Source organism: Nerophis ophidion, linkage group LG27, assembly GCF_033978795.1.
Source record: "Nerophis ophidion isolate RoL-2023_Sa linkage group LG27, RoL_Noph_v1.0, whole genome shotgun sequence".
Lineage (NCBI taxonomy): Eukaryota > Metazoa > Chordata > Actinopteri > Syngnathiformes > Syngnathidae > Nerophis > Nerophis ophidion.
This window is the reverse complement of record NC_084637.1, coordinates 14,527,835-14,548,080: the sequence shown is the minus strand read 5'-3', so window position 1 is coordinate 14,548,080 and position 20,246 is coordinate 14,527,835. Positions and strand designations below refer to the sequence as shown.

Sequence of the window (20,246 nt, the reverse complement as noted above, 5' to 3'; positions counted from 1 at the left end):
ATGTATGTGTGTGTATATATATATATATATACATGTGTATATATATGTGTGTGTGTATATTTACATGTATACATAAATGTTATATACTGTATATGTGTGTGTACATATGTATGTATATATACATATATATATACACGTGTGTGTGTGTGTGTGTGTGTGTGTGTGTATGTATATATATATATATATATATATATAGGACAACCCTCTGTGTTATTAGTTTACTAGTGTCAATAGTTCTGCTTTTTGTCTTTATATTATGCTTCTCATCATGCTCTAATATATGTAATATCTTGTTTTATTTTATTTAAAAACAAAAGAACTGTAGGGTTGTCCAAACTTGGAAAATGGGGGGGGGGAGAAAATAAGTGGGGTTACTTTTATTTATGTGTCACGGGCCAATAAAGAATCAACTGCGGGTCACAAATGACCCCCAGGTTCTACTTTGGACACCACTGCTGTAAGTTAGCTCAATCAGCTTCATGGTTTGTGTGTAGATAAATAAGTGTGTGGCCTCAATTTTGTGCATTTGTTATGTTCCAAGTCAGAGCATTCTTACACTTGTTTGATATTTAAATCAAAAACAAATGTGGTCCACAGCGTCCCTCAGTGGACAAACTGGTGAATTGCAACCACTTCCATCTGTCTAATTACAGATAAAAGCTACTCTATTGTTATTTAAATGAGCAAAATAAAACTATGCTACTCCTCAATGTGACATTTGGCACTTCCTGTACTAGACCACGTAAACCTGCTCGTCTGCGTCGACAGGAAGTAACCTTGTTTCGATGGCAACTAAGCAATTGTTTCATTTTCAGTCAACTATGAAGAAGAAGATGGAGCGGATGGCTGCTTCCTCCATGGTTGTCTTTTTACTGCTCGGCAACTGCATCCCTACGTCCTCAGGTACTGCTAACTTTTTGTTTTTGCTGAAGTCATTAATCATCGCTTAATATTTGGGATTCTGTAGAAATGATCACTCTAAGTCTTAACATTCAACCCAAGATATTGACTTATCTTCCTCCTGGGACTTGCTTTGAAGATTTTCCACAAGCAGGAGGTTAACTCAGGACTCGGGCTGTCAAAAATAAGGAGTTAAGTCATGTGATTAATCACTAAAAAACTAATGTATTGATCTTGTATACACGCAGATTAATCACAGACTTTATTTTAACCCTTCCTGCTCTTTTACCTTTTTACTTACCTGAAAGTTGACGCAGGCTTTAATGCGATCAATGATGAGGTCAATTCATACGCCGGACTCTAACCCTTGTGCTTCAAACTTCAAAGTAAAACCAGATGGGACTTTCTATAAAACTGTTACCAAGTTTTGATGGAATAAATGTGGTGCATTCAAGTAACGTATAGAACATGTTCCTGTATGACGTTGTCACAATTGAAATTGCATTTTTGTCCTAATAATGTACTGTTTTTGAAGCTCATTTGAAGTGTCCATCATTTATGAATTTAACCTGTAAATAATTCAAATTAAAAAGTGGGATTAAGATGATTTATTTAAAGAATTATGCTTTCCAAACCGAAGCTAACCATGAACAGGAAGTGAAACAAACAAGTTGTATGTGCGGAACGGCTCACTTATTACGGTCATGGTGTTAGTTTATTTGGCAGAATGTGCAATCCGCTTTGTTCAATCCCTGATTTCTGTTCGTCCGCATGAGAGACGAGCATGCCAGCTAGAGAGCTAAAAGCCAGAGCTGTGGACCTGGTAACCAGCACTGCTCTTAAGCTTGCCAGGGAGTGAGGTTTACCAACATACAAACCCCGTTTCCATATGAGTTGGGAAATTGTGTTAGATGTAAATATAAACAGAATACAATGATTTGCAAATTACTTTCAACCCATATTCAGTTGAATATGCTACAAAGACAACATATTCAATGTTCAAACTGATAAACTTTTTTTTTTTTGCAAATAATCATTAACTTTAGAATTTGATGCCAGCAACACACGGCAAAGAAGTTGGGAAAGGTGGCAATAAATACTGTTAAAGTTGAGAAATACTCATCAAACACTTATTTGGAACATCGCACGGGTGTGCAGGCTAATTGGGAACAGGTGGGTGCCATGATTGGGTATAAAAGCAGCTTCCATGAAATGCTAAGTAATTCACAAACAAGGATGGGGCGACGGTCATCAATTTGTAAGCAAATTGTCGAACAGTTTTAGAACAACATTTCTCAACGAGTTATTGCAAGGAATTTAGGGTCCGTAAAATCATCAAAAGGTTCAGAAAATCTGGAGAACTCACTGCACGTAAGCGATGATATTACGGACCTTTGATCCCTCAGGCAGTACTGCATCAAAAACAGACATCAGTGTGTAAAGGATATCACCACATGGGCTCAGGAACACTTCATAAAACCACTGTCAGTAACTACAGTTGGTCGCTACATCTGTAAGTGCAAGTTAAAACTCTGCTATGCAAAGCAAAACCCATTTATCAACAACACCAAGGAACACCGCTGGCTTCGCTGGGCCCGAGCTCATCTAAGATGAACTGATGCAAAGTGGAAAGGTGTTCTGTGGAAAGGTGTTCTGTGGTCTGACGAGTCCACATTTCAAATTATATTTGGAAACTGTGGACGTGGTGTCCTCCGGAACAAAGAGGAAAATAACCATCCGGATTGTTATGGGCGCAAAGTTCAAAAGCCAGCATCTGTGATGGTATGGGGGTGTATTAGTGCCCAAGGCATGGGTAACTTACACATCTGTGAAGGCACCATTAATGCTGAATGGTCCATACAGGTTTTGGAGCAACATATGTTGTCATCCAAGCAACGTTATAATGGACGCCCCTGCTTATTTCAGCAAGACAATGCCAAGCCACGTGTTACAACAGCGTAGTTTTGTAGTAAAAGAGTGCGGGTACTTTCCTGGCCCGTCTGCAGTCCAGACATGTCTCCCATCGAAAATGTGTGGTGCATTATGAAGCGTAAAATACGACAGCGGAGACCCCGGACTGTTGAACGATTGAAGCTCCACATAAAACTAGAATGGGAAAGAATTCCACTTTCAAATCTTCCACAATCAGTTTCCTCAGTTCCCAAACGTTTATTGAGTGTTGTTAAAAGAAAAGGTGATGTATCACAGTGGTGAACATGCCCGTTCCCAACTACTTTGGCACGTGTTGCAGCCATGAAATTCTAAATTAATTATTATTTGCAAAAAAATAAAGTTTATGAGTTTGAACATCAAATATGTTGTCTTTGTAGTGCATTCAACTGAATATGGGTTGAAAAAGATTTTCAAATCATTGTATTCTGTTTATTTACATCTAACACAATTGCCCAACTCATATGGAAACAGGGTTTGTACACTCAGGCATACTTGTAGACCTTTAGACCTCTGAATTCGGGACGGGGGTAGCGGGGGTGTATATTGTAGCATCATGGAAGAGTTAGTGCTGCAAGGGTTTCTGGATATTTGTTCTGTTGTGTTTATGTTGTGTTATGGTGCGGATGTTCTCCCGAAATGTGTTTGCCATTCTTGTTTGGTGTGGGTTCGCAGTGTGGCGCATATTTGTAACAGTGTTAAAGTTGTTTATACGGCCACCCTAAGTGTGACCTGGATGGCTGTTGATCAAATATGCCTTGCATTCACTCATGTGCGTGAAAAAGCCGCATATAGTGTGTAATTGTGCCGGCACACTGTTAATATGGAGGAAAAGCATACATGACGACAGGTTGTAGAGGACGCTGAAGACAGTGTGACCTGTATGGCTGTTGACCAAGTATGCGTTTCATTCACTAGTGCAGGGGTCGGGAACCTTTTTGGCTGAGAGAGCCAAGAAGCGAAATATTTTAAAATGTATTTCTGTAAGAGCCATATAATATTTTTTTAACACTGAACACAACAAAACGTGTGCATTTTTAAGTCCAACATTTGTAGAGTATGAAACATTGTTATTCTGACGCTAACTATGGAGGGGGTGTGGCCTGCGGGCCTGCAGCGAAGCGGGGTGTTGCCAGGATCGGCCTCAAAATCAGCGACAGGTGCGTAAATGGCCCAGCTGGACCTTGTTATCTAATCACCCGTCGCTCTGTTTATAAGTAGCAGCCAGGAGGAGGGACGGGGTTGGGGCTGGAGCCAGAGTGCGAGCGAGAACGAAGGGGAAAAAGACAATTGCTGTAAAGCATGGGTGTCAAACTCTGGCCCGCGGACCAAATCTGGCCCGCCGTATAATTCAATTTGGCCCTTGTGGCAATATCAATGCCGCTGTAACACCGCATTCACCGCTAATACTCATACTTGCCAACCCTCCTAATTTTCCCGGTAGACTACCGAAGTTCAGTGCGCCTCCCGAAAATCTCCCGGGGCAACCATTCTCCCGAATTTCAACCGATTTCCACCTGGACAACTATATTGGAGGCGTGCATTTAAGGCACTGCCTTTAGCGTTCTCTACAACCTGTCATCACGTCCGCTTTTCCTCCATACTAACAGCGTGTTACATAATATTTGTGGCTTTTACACACACACACACACACACACACACACACACACACAAGTGAATGCAAGGCATATTTGGTCAACAGCCATACAGGTCACACTGAGGGTGGCCGTATAAACAACTTTAGCACTGTTACAAATATGCGCCACACTGTGAACCCACACCAAACAAGAATGACAAACACATTTCGGGTGAACATCCGCACTGTAACACAGCAGAACAAATACCCAGACCCCCTTGCAGCACTAACTCTTCCGGGAAACTTCCAGCAAACTGACCAATAATTCACGTTTTATTCATGCATTTTCTCTTGCTACTTCAAGGCTTGAATGTTTGGTTCATTCATTATTGTTATTTTATTTTCTAATTTATTATTAGCCTGTGGAAAAGAATTGATATTTACCTCAGAAGATTGCAAGTAGAAAAAAAGGCATTACAATTTTATTTAAATTTTATTTGATATGCCATTGATATTTTTTGAATTATTATTATTATTATTTGAAACTGGATTTTGCATGTCACTAAAGTTATATAAGCCTTGCTTGTTCAATATTTATTGCAAAACTTGTTTGGGTCCCTAATAAAAGGTTAATTTGTTCAACCTTGGCCCGCGGCTTCGTTCCGTTTAAAATTTTGGCCCACTCTGTATTTGAGTTTGACACCCCTGCTGGAAAGCAACTGAGAGACTTATTGAAAAATAAAACAATATTGTAACCCTGAAACAGGCTCTCATGTCGGTGCTTGGTGGTCTGAAGAACCCCCAGGAGGGCAAGTCCTACACTAACCAATAATAAATAAATTACTTCTTACCCTTAATGCAACTTCTTGAACAAGTGCGGTAGAAAAAAGGATGGATGGATTAAAATGCATGAGAATGTTTTATATTTTGAACGTTATTTTTACCACTGTGATTACAAGTGGAATTATTCATTACTTATCGTGTTAAGCAATGTCAGCTCAGATTTATCCGAGAGCCAGTTGCAGTCATCAAAAGACTCGCGAGCCATAGGTTCCCTACCCCTGCACTAGTGTGTGTGAAAAGCCGTAGGTATTATGTGACTGCAATGCCTTTAAGGTTTATTGGCGCTCTATACTTCTCCCTATGTCCGTGTACACAGCGGCGTTTTAAAAAGTCAGGAATTTTACTTTTTTGAAACCGATAGCAATAATTTCCGATATTACATTTTAAAGCATTCATCGGCCGACAATATCGGCTGTCCGATATTATCGGACATCTCTAATTACTACCACCCCTCATTTACATCATAACACACAGGTTATACATGCTCTTGTTCACATCTGTCATTTATTTTGAAAAACCACCATGATTTGAACAGACTCACAACAAAATGTTCTCATGGATAAATATAACACACATTAATTTGACATGTCAAACATAGTGTCCACCTTAGTGACCGTGTGAGCAGCTTGGATTGTTCCAAAGCCACTTTTTAAACTTCAATTGTGAATGAAGAGCAATTTGTTAAACTGTTCAAGTTTGTCGTGAGGTCGTTACATTCCGTTACCGCTTTATATGAAAATGCTGATTGTGCAAAAGATGTTTTACATCTGGGTACGCCACACTGCCCCCTGGTGGAGGCTCGTGTGTGTCTAGTTGTTACAGCAGATGTAAACTGGACAAAGTGCTTAAGTGGCGCTGGTGCAGTGTCATTCAGGATTAGATGCTAATCTTTAAATGTCAGCGAAAGAACTAAACAGTGATGGTGGTGTTGCGGTTGTCAGTCAAGGATTTTTGAGTGATTGTTTGTGCAGAGTTTCCAATGGCCTCAATGGAATTTTGCTTGATTGGGACCACCAACATCCATCCATCCATCCATTTTCTACCGCTTATTCCCTTTCGGGATTGCGGGGGGCGCTGGCGCCTATCTCAGCTACAATCGGGCGGAAGGCAGGGTACACCCTGGACAAGTCGCCACCTCATCGCAGGGCCAACACAGATAGACAGACAACATTCACACTCACATTCACACACTAGGGCCAATTTAGTGTTGCCAATCAACCTATCCCCAGGTGCATGTCTTTGGAAGTGGGAGGAAGCCGGAGTACCCGGAGGGAACCCACGCATTCACGGGGAAAACATGCAAACTCCACATAGAAAGATCCCGAGCCTGGATTTGAACCCAGGACTGCAGGAACTTCATGTTATACAATAATAAAAACATGACATAATCATTGCATTAAAATACGTTTGAGCTGCTTCCAGTGTTAACAAATTCCTGATACATTTGAAAATGTTTATGTTGTACTTAAGTCTCTAGCACATCCACACATTTCCGCATATGTCTACACCAGGGGTCACCAATGCGGTGCCCGCTGGCCTGTTCTAAAAATAGATCAAATAGCAGCACTTACCAGTGAGCTGCCTCTATTTTTCAATTGTATTTATTTACTAGCAAGCTGGTCTCGCTTTACTAGACATTTTTAATTCTAAGAGAGACAAAACTCAAATAGAATTTTAAAATCGAAGAAAATATTTTAAAGACTTGGTCTTCACTTGTTTAGATAAATTCATTTATTTTTTTTACTTTGCTTCTTATAACGTTCAAAAAGACAATTTTAGAGAAAAAATACAACCTTAAAAATGATTTTAGGATTTTTAAACACATGTACCTTTTTACATTTTAAATTCCTTCCTCTTCTTTCCTGACAATTTAAATCAATGTTCAAGTAAATTTGTTTTTTTTATGGTAAAGAATAATAAATACATTTTTATTTAATTCTTCATTTTAGCTTCTGTTTTTTCGATGAATAATATATGTGAAATATTTCTTCCAAATAGGTTGATTGGCAACACTAAATCGGCCCTAGTGTGTGAATGTTGTCTGTCTATCTGTTTTGGCCCTGCGATGAGGTGGCAACTTGTCCAGGGTGTACACCGCCTTCCGCCCGATTGTAGCTGAGATAGGCGCCAGCGCCCCCCGCGACCCCAAAAGGGAATAAGCGGTAGAAAATGGATAGATGGATATTGTGGCACATCTAGAAAATCTGTAAAATCATATTTTAAATCTTATTTCAAAGTCTTTTGAATTTCTTTTAAACTTTTTGTTCTGGAAAATCTAAAAGAAATGATGATTAGTCTTTGTTAGAAATATACCTTGGTCCAATTTGTTATATATTCTAACAAAGTGCAGATTGGATTTTGACCTATTTAAAACACGTGATGAAAAATATATACTTATTGTGAGAAATCATTAAGATGACCAGTGTTTCCACAAAGATAAATATCATTAATTATTAATAATATAGAGTTAAAGAAAAATTGAGCAAATTGGCTATTTCTGGCAATTTATTTAAGTGTGTATCAAACTGGTAGCCCTTCGCATTAATCAGTACCCAAGAAGTAGCTCTTGGTTTCAAAAAGGTTGGTGACCCCTGCTCTACACAATCACTTAAGATATAGTTGAAACCAAGTTAAGTAAACCCAACAAAGCATTCGTGTGTCACCTTTCTACACTAAAGATCTCTACCTTGTTTGTTCCAAAGATTCCAAGGACGCCTGTGATGCCTACGCTTCCATTGGCGCCAACTTCACCGTGCCTCTCCATCCCCCGCTGCAAAAATCTCAAAACATGAAATGGTATCTCAACAAAACTTTGATATTCAATCGAAAGATGGCCACTGGGAAGCTGAATATCTATAACAATGGATCCCTTAAGCTTACCAACTTGAAGAGAAATAGTACAGGCTTGTACGTCCCGAAAATGTATGATACCAATGGAAAATTCATGGGGGATCTGAGAGGCCTATTTTTATGCGTGTTGGGTAAGTATCAGGTACATTTTTCAATATTGTTGATTTAATGACATATAACATTCAGAGTCCCGGAGGGTTCATTTGGGTTAGCAACCTATAAAATCAAACCCGAGTAATATTAAAAAGATCAAAACGGGACCACGAACAAAATCTTGGCTTGGGCCACAAGTAGTCTTGTGCTTTGTTTCCAACCTTTTCTGACGAATTATACAAACCCTGTTTCCATATGAGTTGGGAAATTGTGTTTGATGTAAATATAAACGGAATACAATGATTTGCAAATCATTTTCAACCCATTTTCGGTTGAATAAGCTACAAAGACAACATATTTGATGTTCAAACTGATAAACATTTTTGTTTTGCAAAGAATCATTAACTTTAGAATTTGATGTCAGCAACACGTGACAAAGAATTTGGTAAAACTGGCAATAAATACTGATAAAGTTGAGGAATGCTCATTAAACACTTATTTGGAACATCCCACAGGTGTGCAGGCTAATTGGGAACGGGTGGGTGCCATGATTGGGTATTAAATACAGCTTCCCAAAAAATGCTCAGTCTTTCACAAGAAAGGATGGGGCGAGGTACACCCCTTTGTCCACAACTGCGTGAGCAAATAGTCAAACAGTTTAAGAACAACATTTCTCAAAGTGCAGTTGCAAGAAATTTAGGGATTTCAACATCTACGGTCCATAATAACGAAAGGTTCAGAGAATCAGGAGAAATCACTCCACGTAAGCGGCATGGCCGGAAACCAACATTGAATGAACATGACGACGGCACTGTATCAAAAACCGACATCAATCTCTGAAGGATATCACCACATGGGCTCAGGAACACTTCAGAAAACCACTGTCACAAAAAAAAGTTTGTCGCTACATCTGTAAGTGCAAGTTAAAGCTCTACAATGCAAAGCGAAACCAATGTATCAACAACATCCAGAAACGCCGCCGGCTTCTCTGGGCCCGAGATCATCTAAGATGGACTGATGCAAAGTGGAAAAGTGTTCTGTGGTCTGACGAGTCCACATTTCAAATTGTTTTTGGAAATATTCGATATTGTGTCATCCCAAAGGACAAGCGAACCATCCAGAACTGTTTAAAGTTCAAAAGCCAGCATCTGTGATGGTATGGGGGTGCATTAGTGCCCAAGACATGGGTAACTTACACATCTGTGAAGGCACCATTAATGCTGAAAGGTACATACACGTTTTGGAACAACGTATGCTGCCATCTAAGCGCCGTCTTTTTCATGGACGCCCCTGCTTATTTCAGCAAGACAATGCCAAGCCACATTTAGCACGTGTTACAACAGCGTGGCTTCGTAAAAAAAGAGTGCGGGTACTTTCCTAGCCCGCCTGCAGTCCAGACATGTCTCCAATCGAAAATGTGTGGCGCATTATGAAGCGTAAAATATGACAGCGGAGTTGAACGACTGAAGCTCTACATAAAACAAGAATGGGAAAGAATTCCACTTTCAAAGCTTCAACAATTAGTTTCCAAACGTTTATTGAGTGTTGTTGAAAGAAAAGGTGATGTAATACAGTGGTGAACATGCCCTTTCCCAACTACTTTGGCACGTGTTGCAGCCATGAAATTCTAAGTTAATTATTATTTGCAAATAAAAAATAGAGTTTATGAGTTTGAACATCAAATATCTTGTCTATGTAGTGCATTAAATTGAATATGGGTTGAAAAGAATTGGAAATCATTGTATTCCGTTTATATTTACATCTAACACAATTTCCCAACTCATATGGAAACGGGGTTTGTATAATAGATCGATTGATTGAGGAATTTATTTGAAGTTTGCATAGGATCAGGTAGAGTTTCATGACGGTACAGATTGACTGGTACAAAGTCAACTAAAAATAGTTTTTAGTTGCCTGCTAAAAAGTTTCCTTCGTATCAAGTTTATGCATACATATATGATATAGTAGAAAAATAAATAAAATACAACATAACATTTATCTTAGCATCAACACAGGTGTATATTAACGTCGACCCCGACTTAATCAAGTTGAAAACTTATTCGGGTGTTAACATTTAGTGGTCAATTGTACGGAATATGTACTAAACCGTGCAATCTACTAATACAAGTTTAAATCAATTAATTAATCAATCAAATCGTCATTCTTTTATGCAAGCGCTTAGACCACAGGTGTCAAACTCAAGGCCCGCGGACCAGATCTGGTTAGCGAGATCATTTTATCCGACCCCCTAACACCGGGAAATGAAATGTGTCAATAAAGTACTTAATATTTTTTCACTAAATGGAATGGAATTTTTTTTCATTTTGACAGAAAAAAACATATGTACTGCTTGAAATTGCATGCCTTTTAAACTTTAATAGTTTCCGTTATTGCAACAAAAATTACAGTATATTATACTTTACAAAAAAATGTTGTCCAAACAAAAAGAAATACTTAAATATCTGCTTGACTCATGATTTTACAGCAAACTACCCATCAAATTAATAAAAATGACAATACATTTTACAATGTTATTTACAACTAATTACTGTAAATTGAAAAAAAACTGGTTTCCCTTCAAAAAAACATTACCCAATAAATTATACATACCGGTATATTAAATAACAAATTCAAAAATATAGCGCTGTTTAGAATTTTGTCATGACATGGGTTTCGCAGCTTACTGCAGGGTCGTTCTCCCAGGAAGGCAAATGGATCACTCCGGACAGGACTTGCAGGTAGGAGCATTGTTTATTCTTGAAAAGTCAAAACAGCACCAAAAATAGAACACTAGTCGAAGGAAAAGACGTGCCTTTCGCAGGAAACATGTAACTATGGACACGGAACCTCACAAAACTGTGGCATGAAATAAACAAGACTTAGGCATGAAGCGAACAACTGGCATAAACTATGGCATGGAACAAACAAGACTTACTAGGCAAGGCATGAGGCAGACAAACAGCATAAACTATGGCATTGCATGAAGACTTAGCGCAGGAAACATGTAACTATGGACACGGAACCTCAAGCAACTGTGGCATGAAATAAACTAGACTTTGGCATGAAGCGAACAACTAGCATAAACTATGGCATGGAACAAAGACTTACTTGGCAAGGCATGAGGCAGATAAACAGCATAAACAACGACATTGCATGAAGACTTAGCACAGGAAACATGTAACTATGGACACGGAACCTCACGAAACTGTGGCATGAAATAAACAAGACTGAGGCATGAAGCGAACAACTAGCGTAAACTATGGCATGGAACAAACAAGACTTACTTGGCAAGGCATGAGGCAGACAAACAGCATAAACTATGGCATTGCATGAAGACTTAGCGCAGGAAACATGTGAACTATGTACACAGAACCTCACGAAACTGGGGCATGAAATAAACAAGACTTAGGCATGAAGCGAACAACTGGCATAAACTATGGCATGGAACAAACAAGACTTACTTGGCAAGGCATGAGGCAGACAAACAGCATAAACTATGGCATTGCATGAAGACTTAGCACAGGAAACATGTAACTATGGACATGGAACCTCAAGAAACTGTGGCATGAAATAAACAAGACTGAGGCATGAAGCGAACAACTAGCGTAAACTATGGCATGGAACAAACAAGACTTATCTGGCAAGGCATGAGGCAGACAAACAGCATAAACTATGGCATTGCATGAAGACTTACCACATGAAACATGTGAACTATGTACACGGAACCTCACGAAACTGGGGCATGAAATAAACAAGACTGAGGCATGAAGCGAACAACTAGCATAAATTATGGCATGGACAAAACAAGACTTACCTGGCAAGGCATGATGTAGATAAACAGCATAAACTACGGCATTGCATGAAGACCTAGCGCAGGAAACATGTAACTATGGATACGGAACCTCACGAAACTGTGGCATGAAATAAACAAGACTGAGGCATGAAGCAAACAACTAGCATAAACAATGGCATGGAACGAACAAGACTTACTTGGCAAGGCATGAGGCAGACAACCAGCATAAACTATGGCATTGCATGAAGACTTAGCGCAGGAAACATGTAACTATGGACACGGAACCTCACGAAACTGTGGCATGAAATAAACAAGACTGAGGCATGAAGCGAACAACTAGCATAAATTATGGCATGGAACAAACAAGACTTACTTGGCAAGGCATGAGGCAGACAAACAGCATAAACTATGGCATTGCCTGAAACAAACAATGACGCCAGGCCGACTGACTGGCAAAGGCAGGCTTAAATAACGTCTCTGATTGGAAACAGGTGCGCATCCCTTACACCAGAGGCAGGTGAAAATCATAAGCAACCATGGAAACAAACACAGGAGGTGCGCAAACAGGAAATAAAGGAGTCCAAAATTAACAGAACATAACAAAAACATGACCAGACAACGAATCATGACACATTTCTGCATCCTTCGGATAAACAGTGAACACATGCACGGATACAGGAGGCGCATGAATTCCAGGAGGGTGCATGTCTTGCCAGAACACCGGCACTCATGTTCATGACCAAGTCTAATTTGGATCAGCACCACCTAGTACTCCTTCATAGGTAACCACCTGTGTAGATTAGCTTTGATGTTAGAAATCATGCATTAGTCACTAATATTTTTTTTTTAATGGCAATTTTTCCAAAGAGAAAAATAACAGCAGCCATGGCGTTTGTACAGTTGTTTATTGATAAGTACTCAAACCATATTAAGGTGACAATTTGCATGGGTTGCTCTAGGTAGAATAAAAATAAAATAATAAGTTAGAATAACTAAATTTAGAAAAAAGTTGGTTCCGCTTAAAATAATGCTTTTTTGTGTACTTGTCTGGTAAAGTTTTTCTAACTAAATATGTTTTGTGGCCTTTGCACAAGTTGAAAGAACTTAAATTGTTGCCTGAATTCATTTTAAGTAGAGCCAGCATATCAATTTTTCTATTGGACGATTACGTCATAAGTTATTGAGCTGCTTTGACAATCGGCATTTTACAACTTGTTGTGAAATGTTACTAACTATTAGCAACTGCATGTAATTGTTTGTGTAACATTCATTTATCCATTTCTAATCTGTTCAGAACCCGTCACAAAGCCAGAACTGAAAATAGAATGTGACTCGTCCAACGTGATATTTACATGCGTACCTGGTCAGGTGAGAGTTTCTTTCCGTTTTGTTGTACTAAGATTTAATGTCAAATGTTGTAAAATACACGTGCATGTATATACTGTATACCAAATATGTACAGGAGAATTTTGGCATGCTCATTTTGCTACCAATCATAGTTCATTAAAAATAAAATCAATCAAATACTTCACATTCAGTTGCCATATGCACAAACAGATAAAAGGGTTTTCAGCCTGCAGTCCTGGGTTCAAATCCAGGCTCGGGATCTTTCTGTGTGGAGTTTGCATGTTCTCCCCGTGAATGCGTGGGTTCCCTCCGGGTACTCCGGCTTCCTCCCACTTCCAAAAACATGCACCTGGGGATAGGTTGATTGGCAACACTAAATTGGCCCTAGTGTGTGAATGTGAGTGTGAATGTTGTCTGTCTATCTGTGTTGGCCCTGCGATAAGTTGGCGACTTGTCCAGGGTGTACCCCGCCTTCCGCCCGATTGTAGCGGAGATAGGCGCCAGCGCCCCCGCAACCCCAAAAGGGAATAAGCGGTAGAAAATGGATGGATGGATGGATGTCTTAATTGGATTATCCAGAGAATAGTGCTCGATCGATACCGTGATATAGAGCAATATGTATGTGTGGGAAAAATTACAAGACTACTTCATCTCTACAGAGCTGTTTCATGAGGGGTTCCCTCAATCCTTAGGAGATTGAGGAATTGCTTCCATTAAAATCTCTTGTCGTTTGAGGAAACCCCTCATGAAGCAGTTCTGTAGAGATGAAGTAGTATTGTGATTTTTCCCACACATACATATATATATGTTGATATATATATATATATATATATATAGTCAAGGTTTCTGTGGTATCTGTTATACAGTGCTCATATATATATATATACATATGTATATATATATATATATACATATATATATATATATATATATATATATATATATATATATATATAAAATGGTAAATGGGTTGTACTTGTTAGCGGTTTTCTACCTTCAAGTTTCTTCCTCCAAACACGACGAGTTGAATTTATGCCAAACAGTTAAGCTTGACAACACACTGTGTCCGATATTTTCACAAAGATAAAATAAGTCATACTTTTGGTTTGTTTAATAGTTAAAACAAATTTACATTATTGCAATCAGTTGATAAAACATTGTCCTTTACAATTATAAAAGCTTTTATTAAAAAAACTACTACTCTGCTAGCATGTCAGCAGACTGGGGTAGATCCTGCTGAAATCCTGTGTATTGAATGAATAGAGAATCCTTTTGAATCGTGAAAAAATCGTTTTTGAATCGAGAATCGTGTTGAATTGAAAAAATAAATCGATTTTGAATCGAATCGTGACCCCAAGAATCGATATTGAATCGATTCGCAGCCCTAATATATATATATATATATATATATATAAATATATATATATATATATATCATTCATTTAAATGAATTTATATTATGCGAACTAGTTTATTTATACAAAATAAAAACCAGACATAGTTTTTGTTAACATGAGCATGTTGTTAAAGCTGTTTAATAACACATATATACAGTATGTTCCCTTTCTTCTTAAGTCAATTAAAATTAATAATGAAACACAGTTAATATAGATGAAAAATGAATGATATTTAATTGATATTTGATTTATCGACATGAATCCACGGCAACCCTGGGAATAATCTGGTGAAACATTAATAATTATAATGACAACATCATAATTCTATCTGTTATAAGTTCCTTTCTGCATAAAGTGCAACATAGTCTGGGCAGGTCGTACATCCTCTGCTGCATGCATGTATGTTCCTGTTGGTTTCACAAAAATGTGTTAGTGGTTTTAAAGGTGTCTATTTTCTATCGAAAGGCCGCTATTACTTTTTTTCATTTGGAAGCTAACCAACCATTTCTGGGGGTTTTGCACGACTGCTCGTTCACAACTTATTGGTTTAGCCTTCATCAGGTGGACATGCACACAAAGTACTGCTTGTCATGTGCATATTCAATGTTTTTTATTGATAATTCAGTCATGACGACAGGATTTTGTAGTTCTGCAAAAGACATGTCGGCCAAAAGAAACCCATGGTTCTGCCCGACCCGCAGATTGCGGCCGCCACTGTTGAGTGGTTGCAGAACGAAAAGGTTGTGAAAAAGGAAAACAAGTGGAGCCTCCAGTTTGTTGCCGCAGAGGTGAAAAACGATGCGTTCAGGTGCAACGTTTCCAATCGGGTCAGCTCCATGAGCAGTGACAGCCGCGTGCAAAACTGCACTGGATCAAGTGAGTATTTCTTGTGCCGAATGTTGGCCTGTGCTGCGTTTACATCTTCCTTTCTCACTCAGTTTTCCCTGAAAAACTATTTGGCATGGATTTTAAGATCATGGCGAGCATCCTGGCCGGTATGGGAGGTGAGTTTGTTTCGACATCGCAATCACAAACACTTTGAACACCATTTATTCGGGCTGGGGATCTTTGGACACCACACCATTCTATTCGATTCAAAATCAATACTTTTTAATAACATTAGGCGCCAGTTCCATGTGTAACTACAAACCCAAAACTAGTGAAAAAGATTTGCAAATCATTTTCAACTTATATTCAATTGAATAGACTGCAAAGACAAGATATTTAATGTTCAAACTGAGAAACGTGTTGTTTTTTTTGCCAATAATCATTAACTTAGAATTTAATGGCAGCAAAAAAGTTGGCACAGGGGCATTTTTACCACTGTGCTACATGGCCTTTCCTTTTAACAACACTCATTAAACGTCTGGCAACTGAGGAGACTAATTTTTGAAGCTTTTCATTTGTAATTCTTTCACATTCTTGCTTGATGTACAGCTTAAGTTGTTGGTATTTTAGGCTTCATATTGCACCACATATTTTCAATGGGAGACAGGTCTGGACTACAGGCAGGCCAGTCTAGTACCCACTCTCTTTTACTACGAAGCCACACTGTTGTAACACATGCAGAATGTGGCTTGGCTTTGTCTTAGTGAAATAAGCAGGGGCGTCCGTGAAAAAGACGTTGCTTGGATGGCCCGAATGTGAAGTGAAGTGAATTATATTTATATAGCGCTTTTTCTCTAGTGACTCAAAGCGCTTTACATAGTGAAACCCAATATCTAAGTTACATTAAAACCAGTGTGGGTGGCACTGGGGGCAAGTGGGTAAAGTGTCTTGCCCAAGGACACAACGGCAGAGACTAGAATGGCGGAAGCGGGGATCGAACTTGCAACCCTCAAATTGCTGGCACGGCCGCTCTACCAACCGAGCTGTATGCTGCTCCAAAACCTGTATGTACCTTTCAGCATTGATGGTGCCCTCACAGATGTGTAAATTACCCATGCCTTGGGCACCACTACACTCTCATACAATCACTGATGGTGGCTTTTGAACTTTGCGCCTATAGTTGGTCCACACTTTCCAAGAACAATTTGAAATGTGGACTCATCAGACCGCAGAACAATTTTCCACTTTGCATCAGTCCATCTTAGATGAGCTCGGGCCCAGCGAAGCTGACAGCATTTCTGGGTGTTGTTGATAAATGGCTTTCGCTTTGCATAGTAGAGTTTTAACGTGCACTTACAGATGTAGCGACGAACTGTAGTTACCGACAGTGGTTTTCTGAGGTGTCCCTGAGCCCATGCGGTGATATCCTTTACACACTGATGTCGGTTTTTGATGCAGTACCTCCTGAGGGATCGAAGGTCCATAATGTCATCGCTTACGTGGAGTGATTTCTCCAGATTCTCTGAACCTTTTGATGATATTATGGACCGTAGATGGTGAAATCCTTAAATTCCTTGCAATAGCTCGTTGGGAAATGTTGTTCTTAAACCCGCCTGTTCCCAATTAGCCTGTTCACCTGTGGGATGTTTCAAATAAGTGTTTGATGAACTTTTTCAGTCTTTTTTGCCAACTTTTTTGAAACATGCTGCAGGCATCAAATTCCAAATGAGCTAATATTTGCACAAAACTGAGTTTTCCAGTTCGAACGATAAGTATCTCGTCTTTGCAGTCTATTCCCTTGAATATAGGTTGAAAAGGATTTGAAAATCATTGTATTCTGTTTTTATTTATGATTTACACAACGTGCCAACTTCACTGGTTTTGGGTTTTGTACATTCCTCCATAAAAAAATAAAAAGCTCTGATACATTTCCATATTACTTAAAAGAAAACTGGTTTTGTTTGATAAAATTTGACCCAAACATGTACTAAAGTGACTGGACAAAACAGTTTGAATCCTTTTTTTTTTTTTTTAATTGATCAACCGATAATGGCTTTTTTGCCGATATCCGATATTTCGATATTGTCCAACTCTTAATTACTGATACCGATATCAAGCGATACCGATATATATAGTGGTGGAATTAACACATTATTATGCCTAATTTTGTTGTGATGCCCCGCTGGATGCATTAAACAATGTAACAAGGTTTTCCAAAAATAAATCAACTCAAGTTATGGAAAAAAAATGTCAATATGGCACTGCCATATTTATTATGGAAGTCACAAAGTGCATTATTTATTTTTTTACCATGCCTCAAAACAGCAGCTTGGAATTTGGGACATGCTCTAGGAGGTTGAGGTGGGCGGGGTTGAGGATTGCAGGGGTGCATATTGTAGCGTCCGGGAAGAGTTAGTGCTGCAAGGGATTCTGAGTATTCGTTCTGTTGTGTTTATGTTGTGTTACAGTGCGGATGTTCTCCCGAAATGTGTTTGTCATTCTTGTTTGGTGTGGGTTCACAATGTGGTGCATATTTGTAGCAGTGTTAACGTTGATTATACGGCCACCCTCAGTGTGACCTGTATGGCTGTTTACCAAGTATGCTTTGCATTCATTTGTGTGTGTGAAAAGCCATAGATATTATGTAACTGGGCCGGCACAAAAAGGCAGTGCCTTTAAGGTTTATTGGTGCTCTGTTCTTCTCCCTAAGTCCGTGTGCACAGCGGCGTTTTAAAAATGCATACATTTTACTTTTTAAAACCGATTTATCGGCCGATAATATCGGCAGTTCGATATAATTGGACATCTGTTTTGATCACACATACAAATCACAATTAATAATTTTTTTTGACACCACTATCATTTATGATAACTTTGTATCCTCCCTAGGGCTTGCCTTGCTGCTGTTTATAGTCTTGATTTTTTTCTGCGTCCGAGCTGCAGTGGGAAAAAAGAAACAAGTCAATGGTAAGGTTGGTGGGGGGCATAAATGGCATTTGAAGCATTTTTAATCCCTGCTCAATTGACAACAGAGGAGGAGGAGCTTCGTTTGGGGTGGTCCAATCCTGAACCGCAGCGTGGTCAGCATCGTCACCAGCAGGCCGGCCAAACTGGACCTCAGCAGCCCCGCAGGAAGCGCCGCCGCCGCGGCTCTCAGCAACTCCCAGACCCACCTCAATGCAGCACCGGGAGGCTGGCACAGGTGAGTGGGAAGAGAAGCGTGATAATGACCACCTCTTGTCCGCTGACTGTCTTCCCGTTTGCCGCGTTCCCCTCAGGCGAACACGCCGATGGCGAATGAGGAGAACCCTCCTCCTGTTCCTCAGCCCAGGAAGAAAGTTGCGGCACAAAGAATGTGATGGAAAATATTACCAATAGTTTTGTTTTTTTCCGCATAACATATTTTATCAAAGATGACCTATTTGATAGGGGCAATCAGAACCGAGCGTTAATATGTTACTTACCAGGACGGGGGTCAGCAACCCGCGGCTCAATGCAGCTTTTTCAAAAATGTATGGAAATGGAAAAAAAAAATGGGGTGAAAAATATAGTTTTTGGGTTGTAATATGGTTTCTGTAGGACGGGGGTCGGCAACCCTAGTGGCTCTCTGGAGCTTTTTCAAAAATGTATGAAAAATGGAAATGATAAGGGGGGAAAAAACATATTTTTTGTTTTAATTTGGTTTCTGTAGGAGGACAAACATGACACAAACCTCCCTAATTGTTATAAAGCACACTGTTTGTATTAAACTTGCTTCACGGATTTGAGTAATTGGCGAGCGCTATTTTGTCCTACTAATTTTGGCGATCCTTGAACTCACCTTAGTTCGTTTACATGTATAACTTTCTCCGACTTTCTAAGACATGTTTTATGCCACTTTTTTTCCTGTCTCATTTTGTCCACCAAACTTTTAACGCTGTGCGTGAATGCAAAAAGGTGAGTTTTGTTGATGTTATTGACTTGTGTGGAGTGCTAATCAGAACATATTTGGTCACTGCATGACTGCAAGCTAATCGAGGCTAACATGCTAGTTCAGCTAGCTATATGTACATATTGCATCATTAATGCCTCATTTGTAGCTATATTTCAGCTCATTTAGTCTCCTTTAAGTCCTCTTAATTCATGACACACTATCTGCATGTAATATGGTTTTTATATTTTTGCGGCTCCAAACATATTTGTTTTTGTATTTTTTGTCCAAAATGGCTCTTTCAACATTTAAGTTGCCGACCTCTGCTGTAGGAGGACCAAAACCTTCCTAATTGTTCCACTGTTTAATATGTTTCTGTGTATGCGTCACTGATGACAGTATTTAGCCAGCGCCGTTTTGTCCTACTAATTTCAGCAGCCCTTGAACTCACCGTTATGTGGACTGTTACTCCACGTTTTGTTTACATGTAGAACTTTCTCCGACGCTGCCACAGAAAGACGTGTTTTATTCCAATCCTTTGTCTCATTTTGTCCACCAAACCTTTTATGCTGTGCGTGAATGTACAAAGGTGAACTTTGTTGATGTGCTAATTGTGTGGATTGCTAATCAGACATATTTGGTCACTGCATGACTGCAAGCGAATCGATGCTAACATGCTATTTAGGCTAGCTGTATGTACATATTGCATCATTATGCCTCATTTGTAGCTATATTTCAGCTCATTCAATTTCCTTTACT

At 39.3% G+C, this 20,246-nt stretch overlaps 1 protein-coding gene across 4 annotated transcripts in view; it reads left to right on the top strand.

Moving 5' to 3' along the window:
- LOC133544283 (T-cell surface antigen CD2-like) overlaps positions 1-19,339 on the top strand; it is a 34,037-nt gene extending 14,698 nt beyond the window's left edge. For 3 of the 4 annotated variants that reach the window (XM_061889468.1, XM_061889467.1, XM_061889465.1), the window contains exons 2-9: positions 816-903; positions 7,972-8,250; positions 13,300-13,373; positions 15,451-15,625; positions 15,688-15,753; positions 18,467-18,544; positions 18,610-18,779; positions 18,856-19,339. In XM_061889468.1, coding sequence (XP_061745452.1) covers positions 822-903; positions 7,972-8,250; positions 13,300-13,373; positions 15,451-15,625; positions 15,688-15,753; positions 18,467-18,544; positions 18,610-18,779; positions 18,856-18,936 — 1,005 coding nt within the window. In that variant the 5' untranslated portion in view covers positions 816-821 and the 3' untranslated portion in view covers positions 18,937-19,339. The remainder of the gene's footprint in view (positions 1-815; positions 904-7,971; positions 8,251-13,299; positions 13,374-15,450; positions 15,626-15,687; positions 15,754-18,466; positions 18,545-18,609; positions 18,780-18,855) is intronic. The other variant, XM_061889466.1, reaches the window with a different exon arrangement.
- The last annotated feature ends 907 nt before the right edge of the window (positions 19,340-20,246 follow it).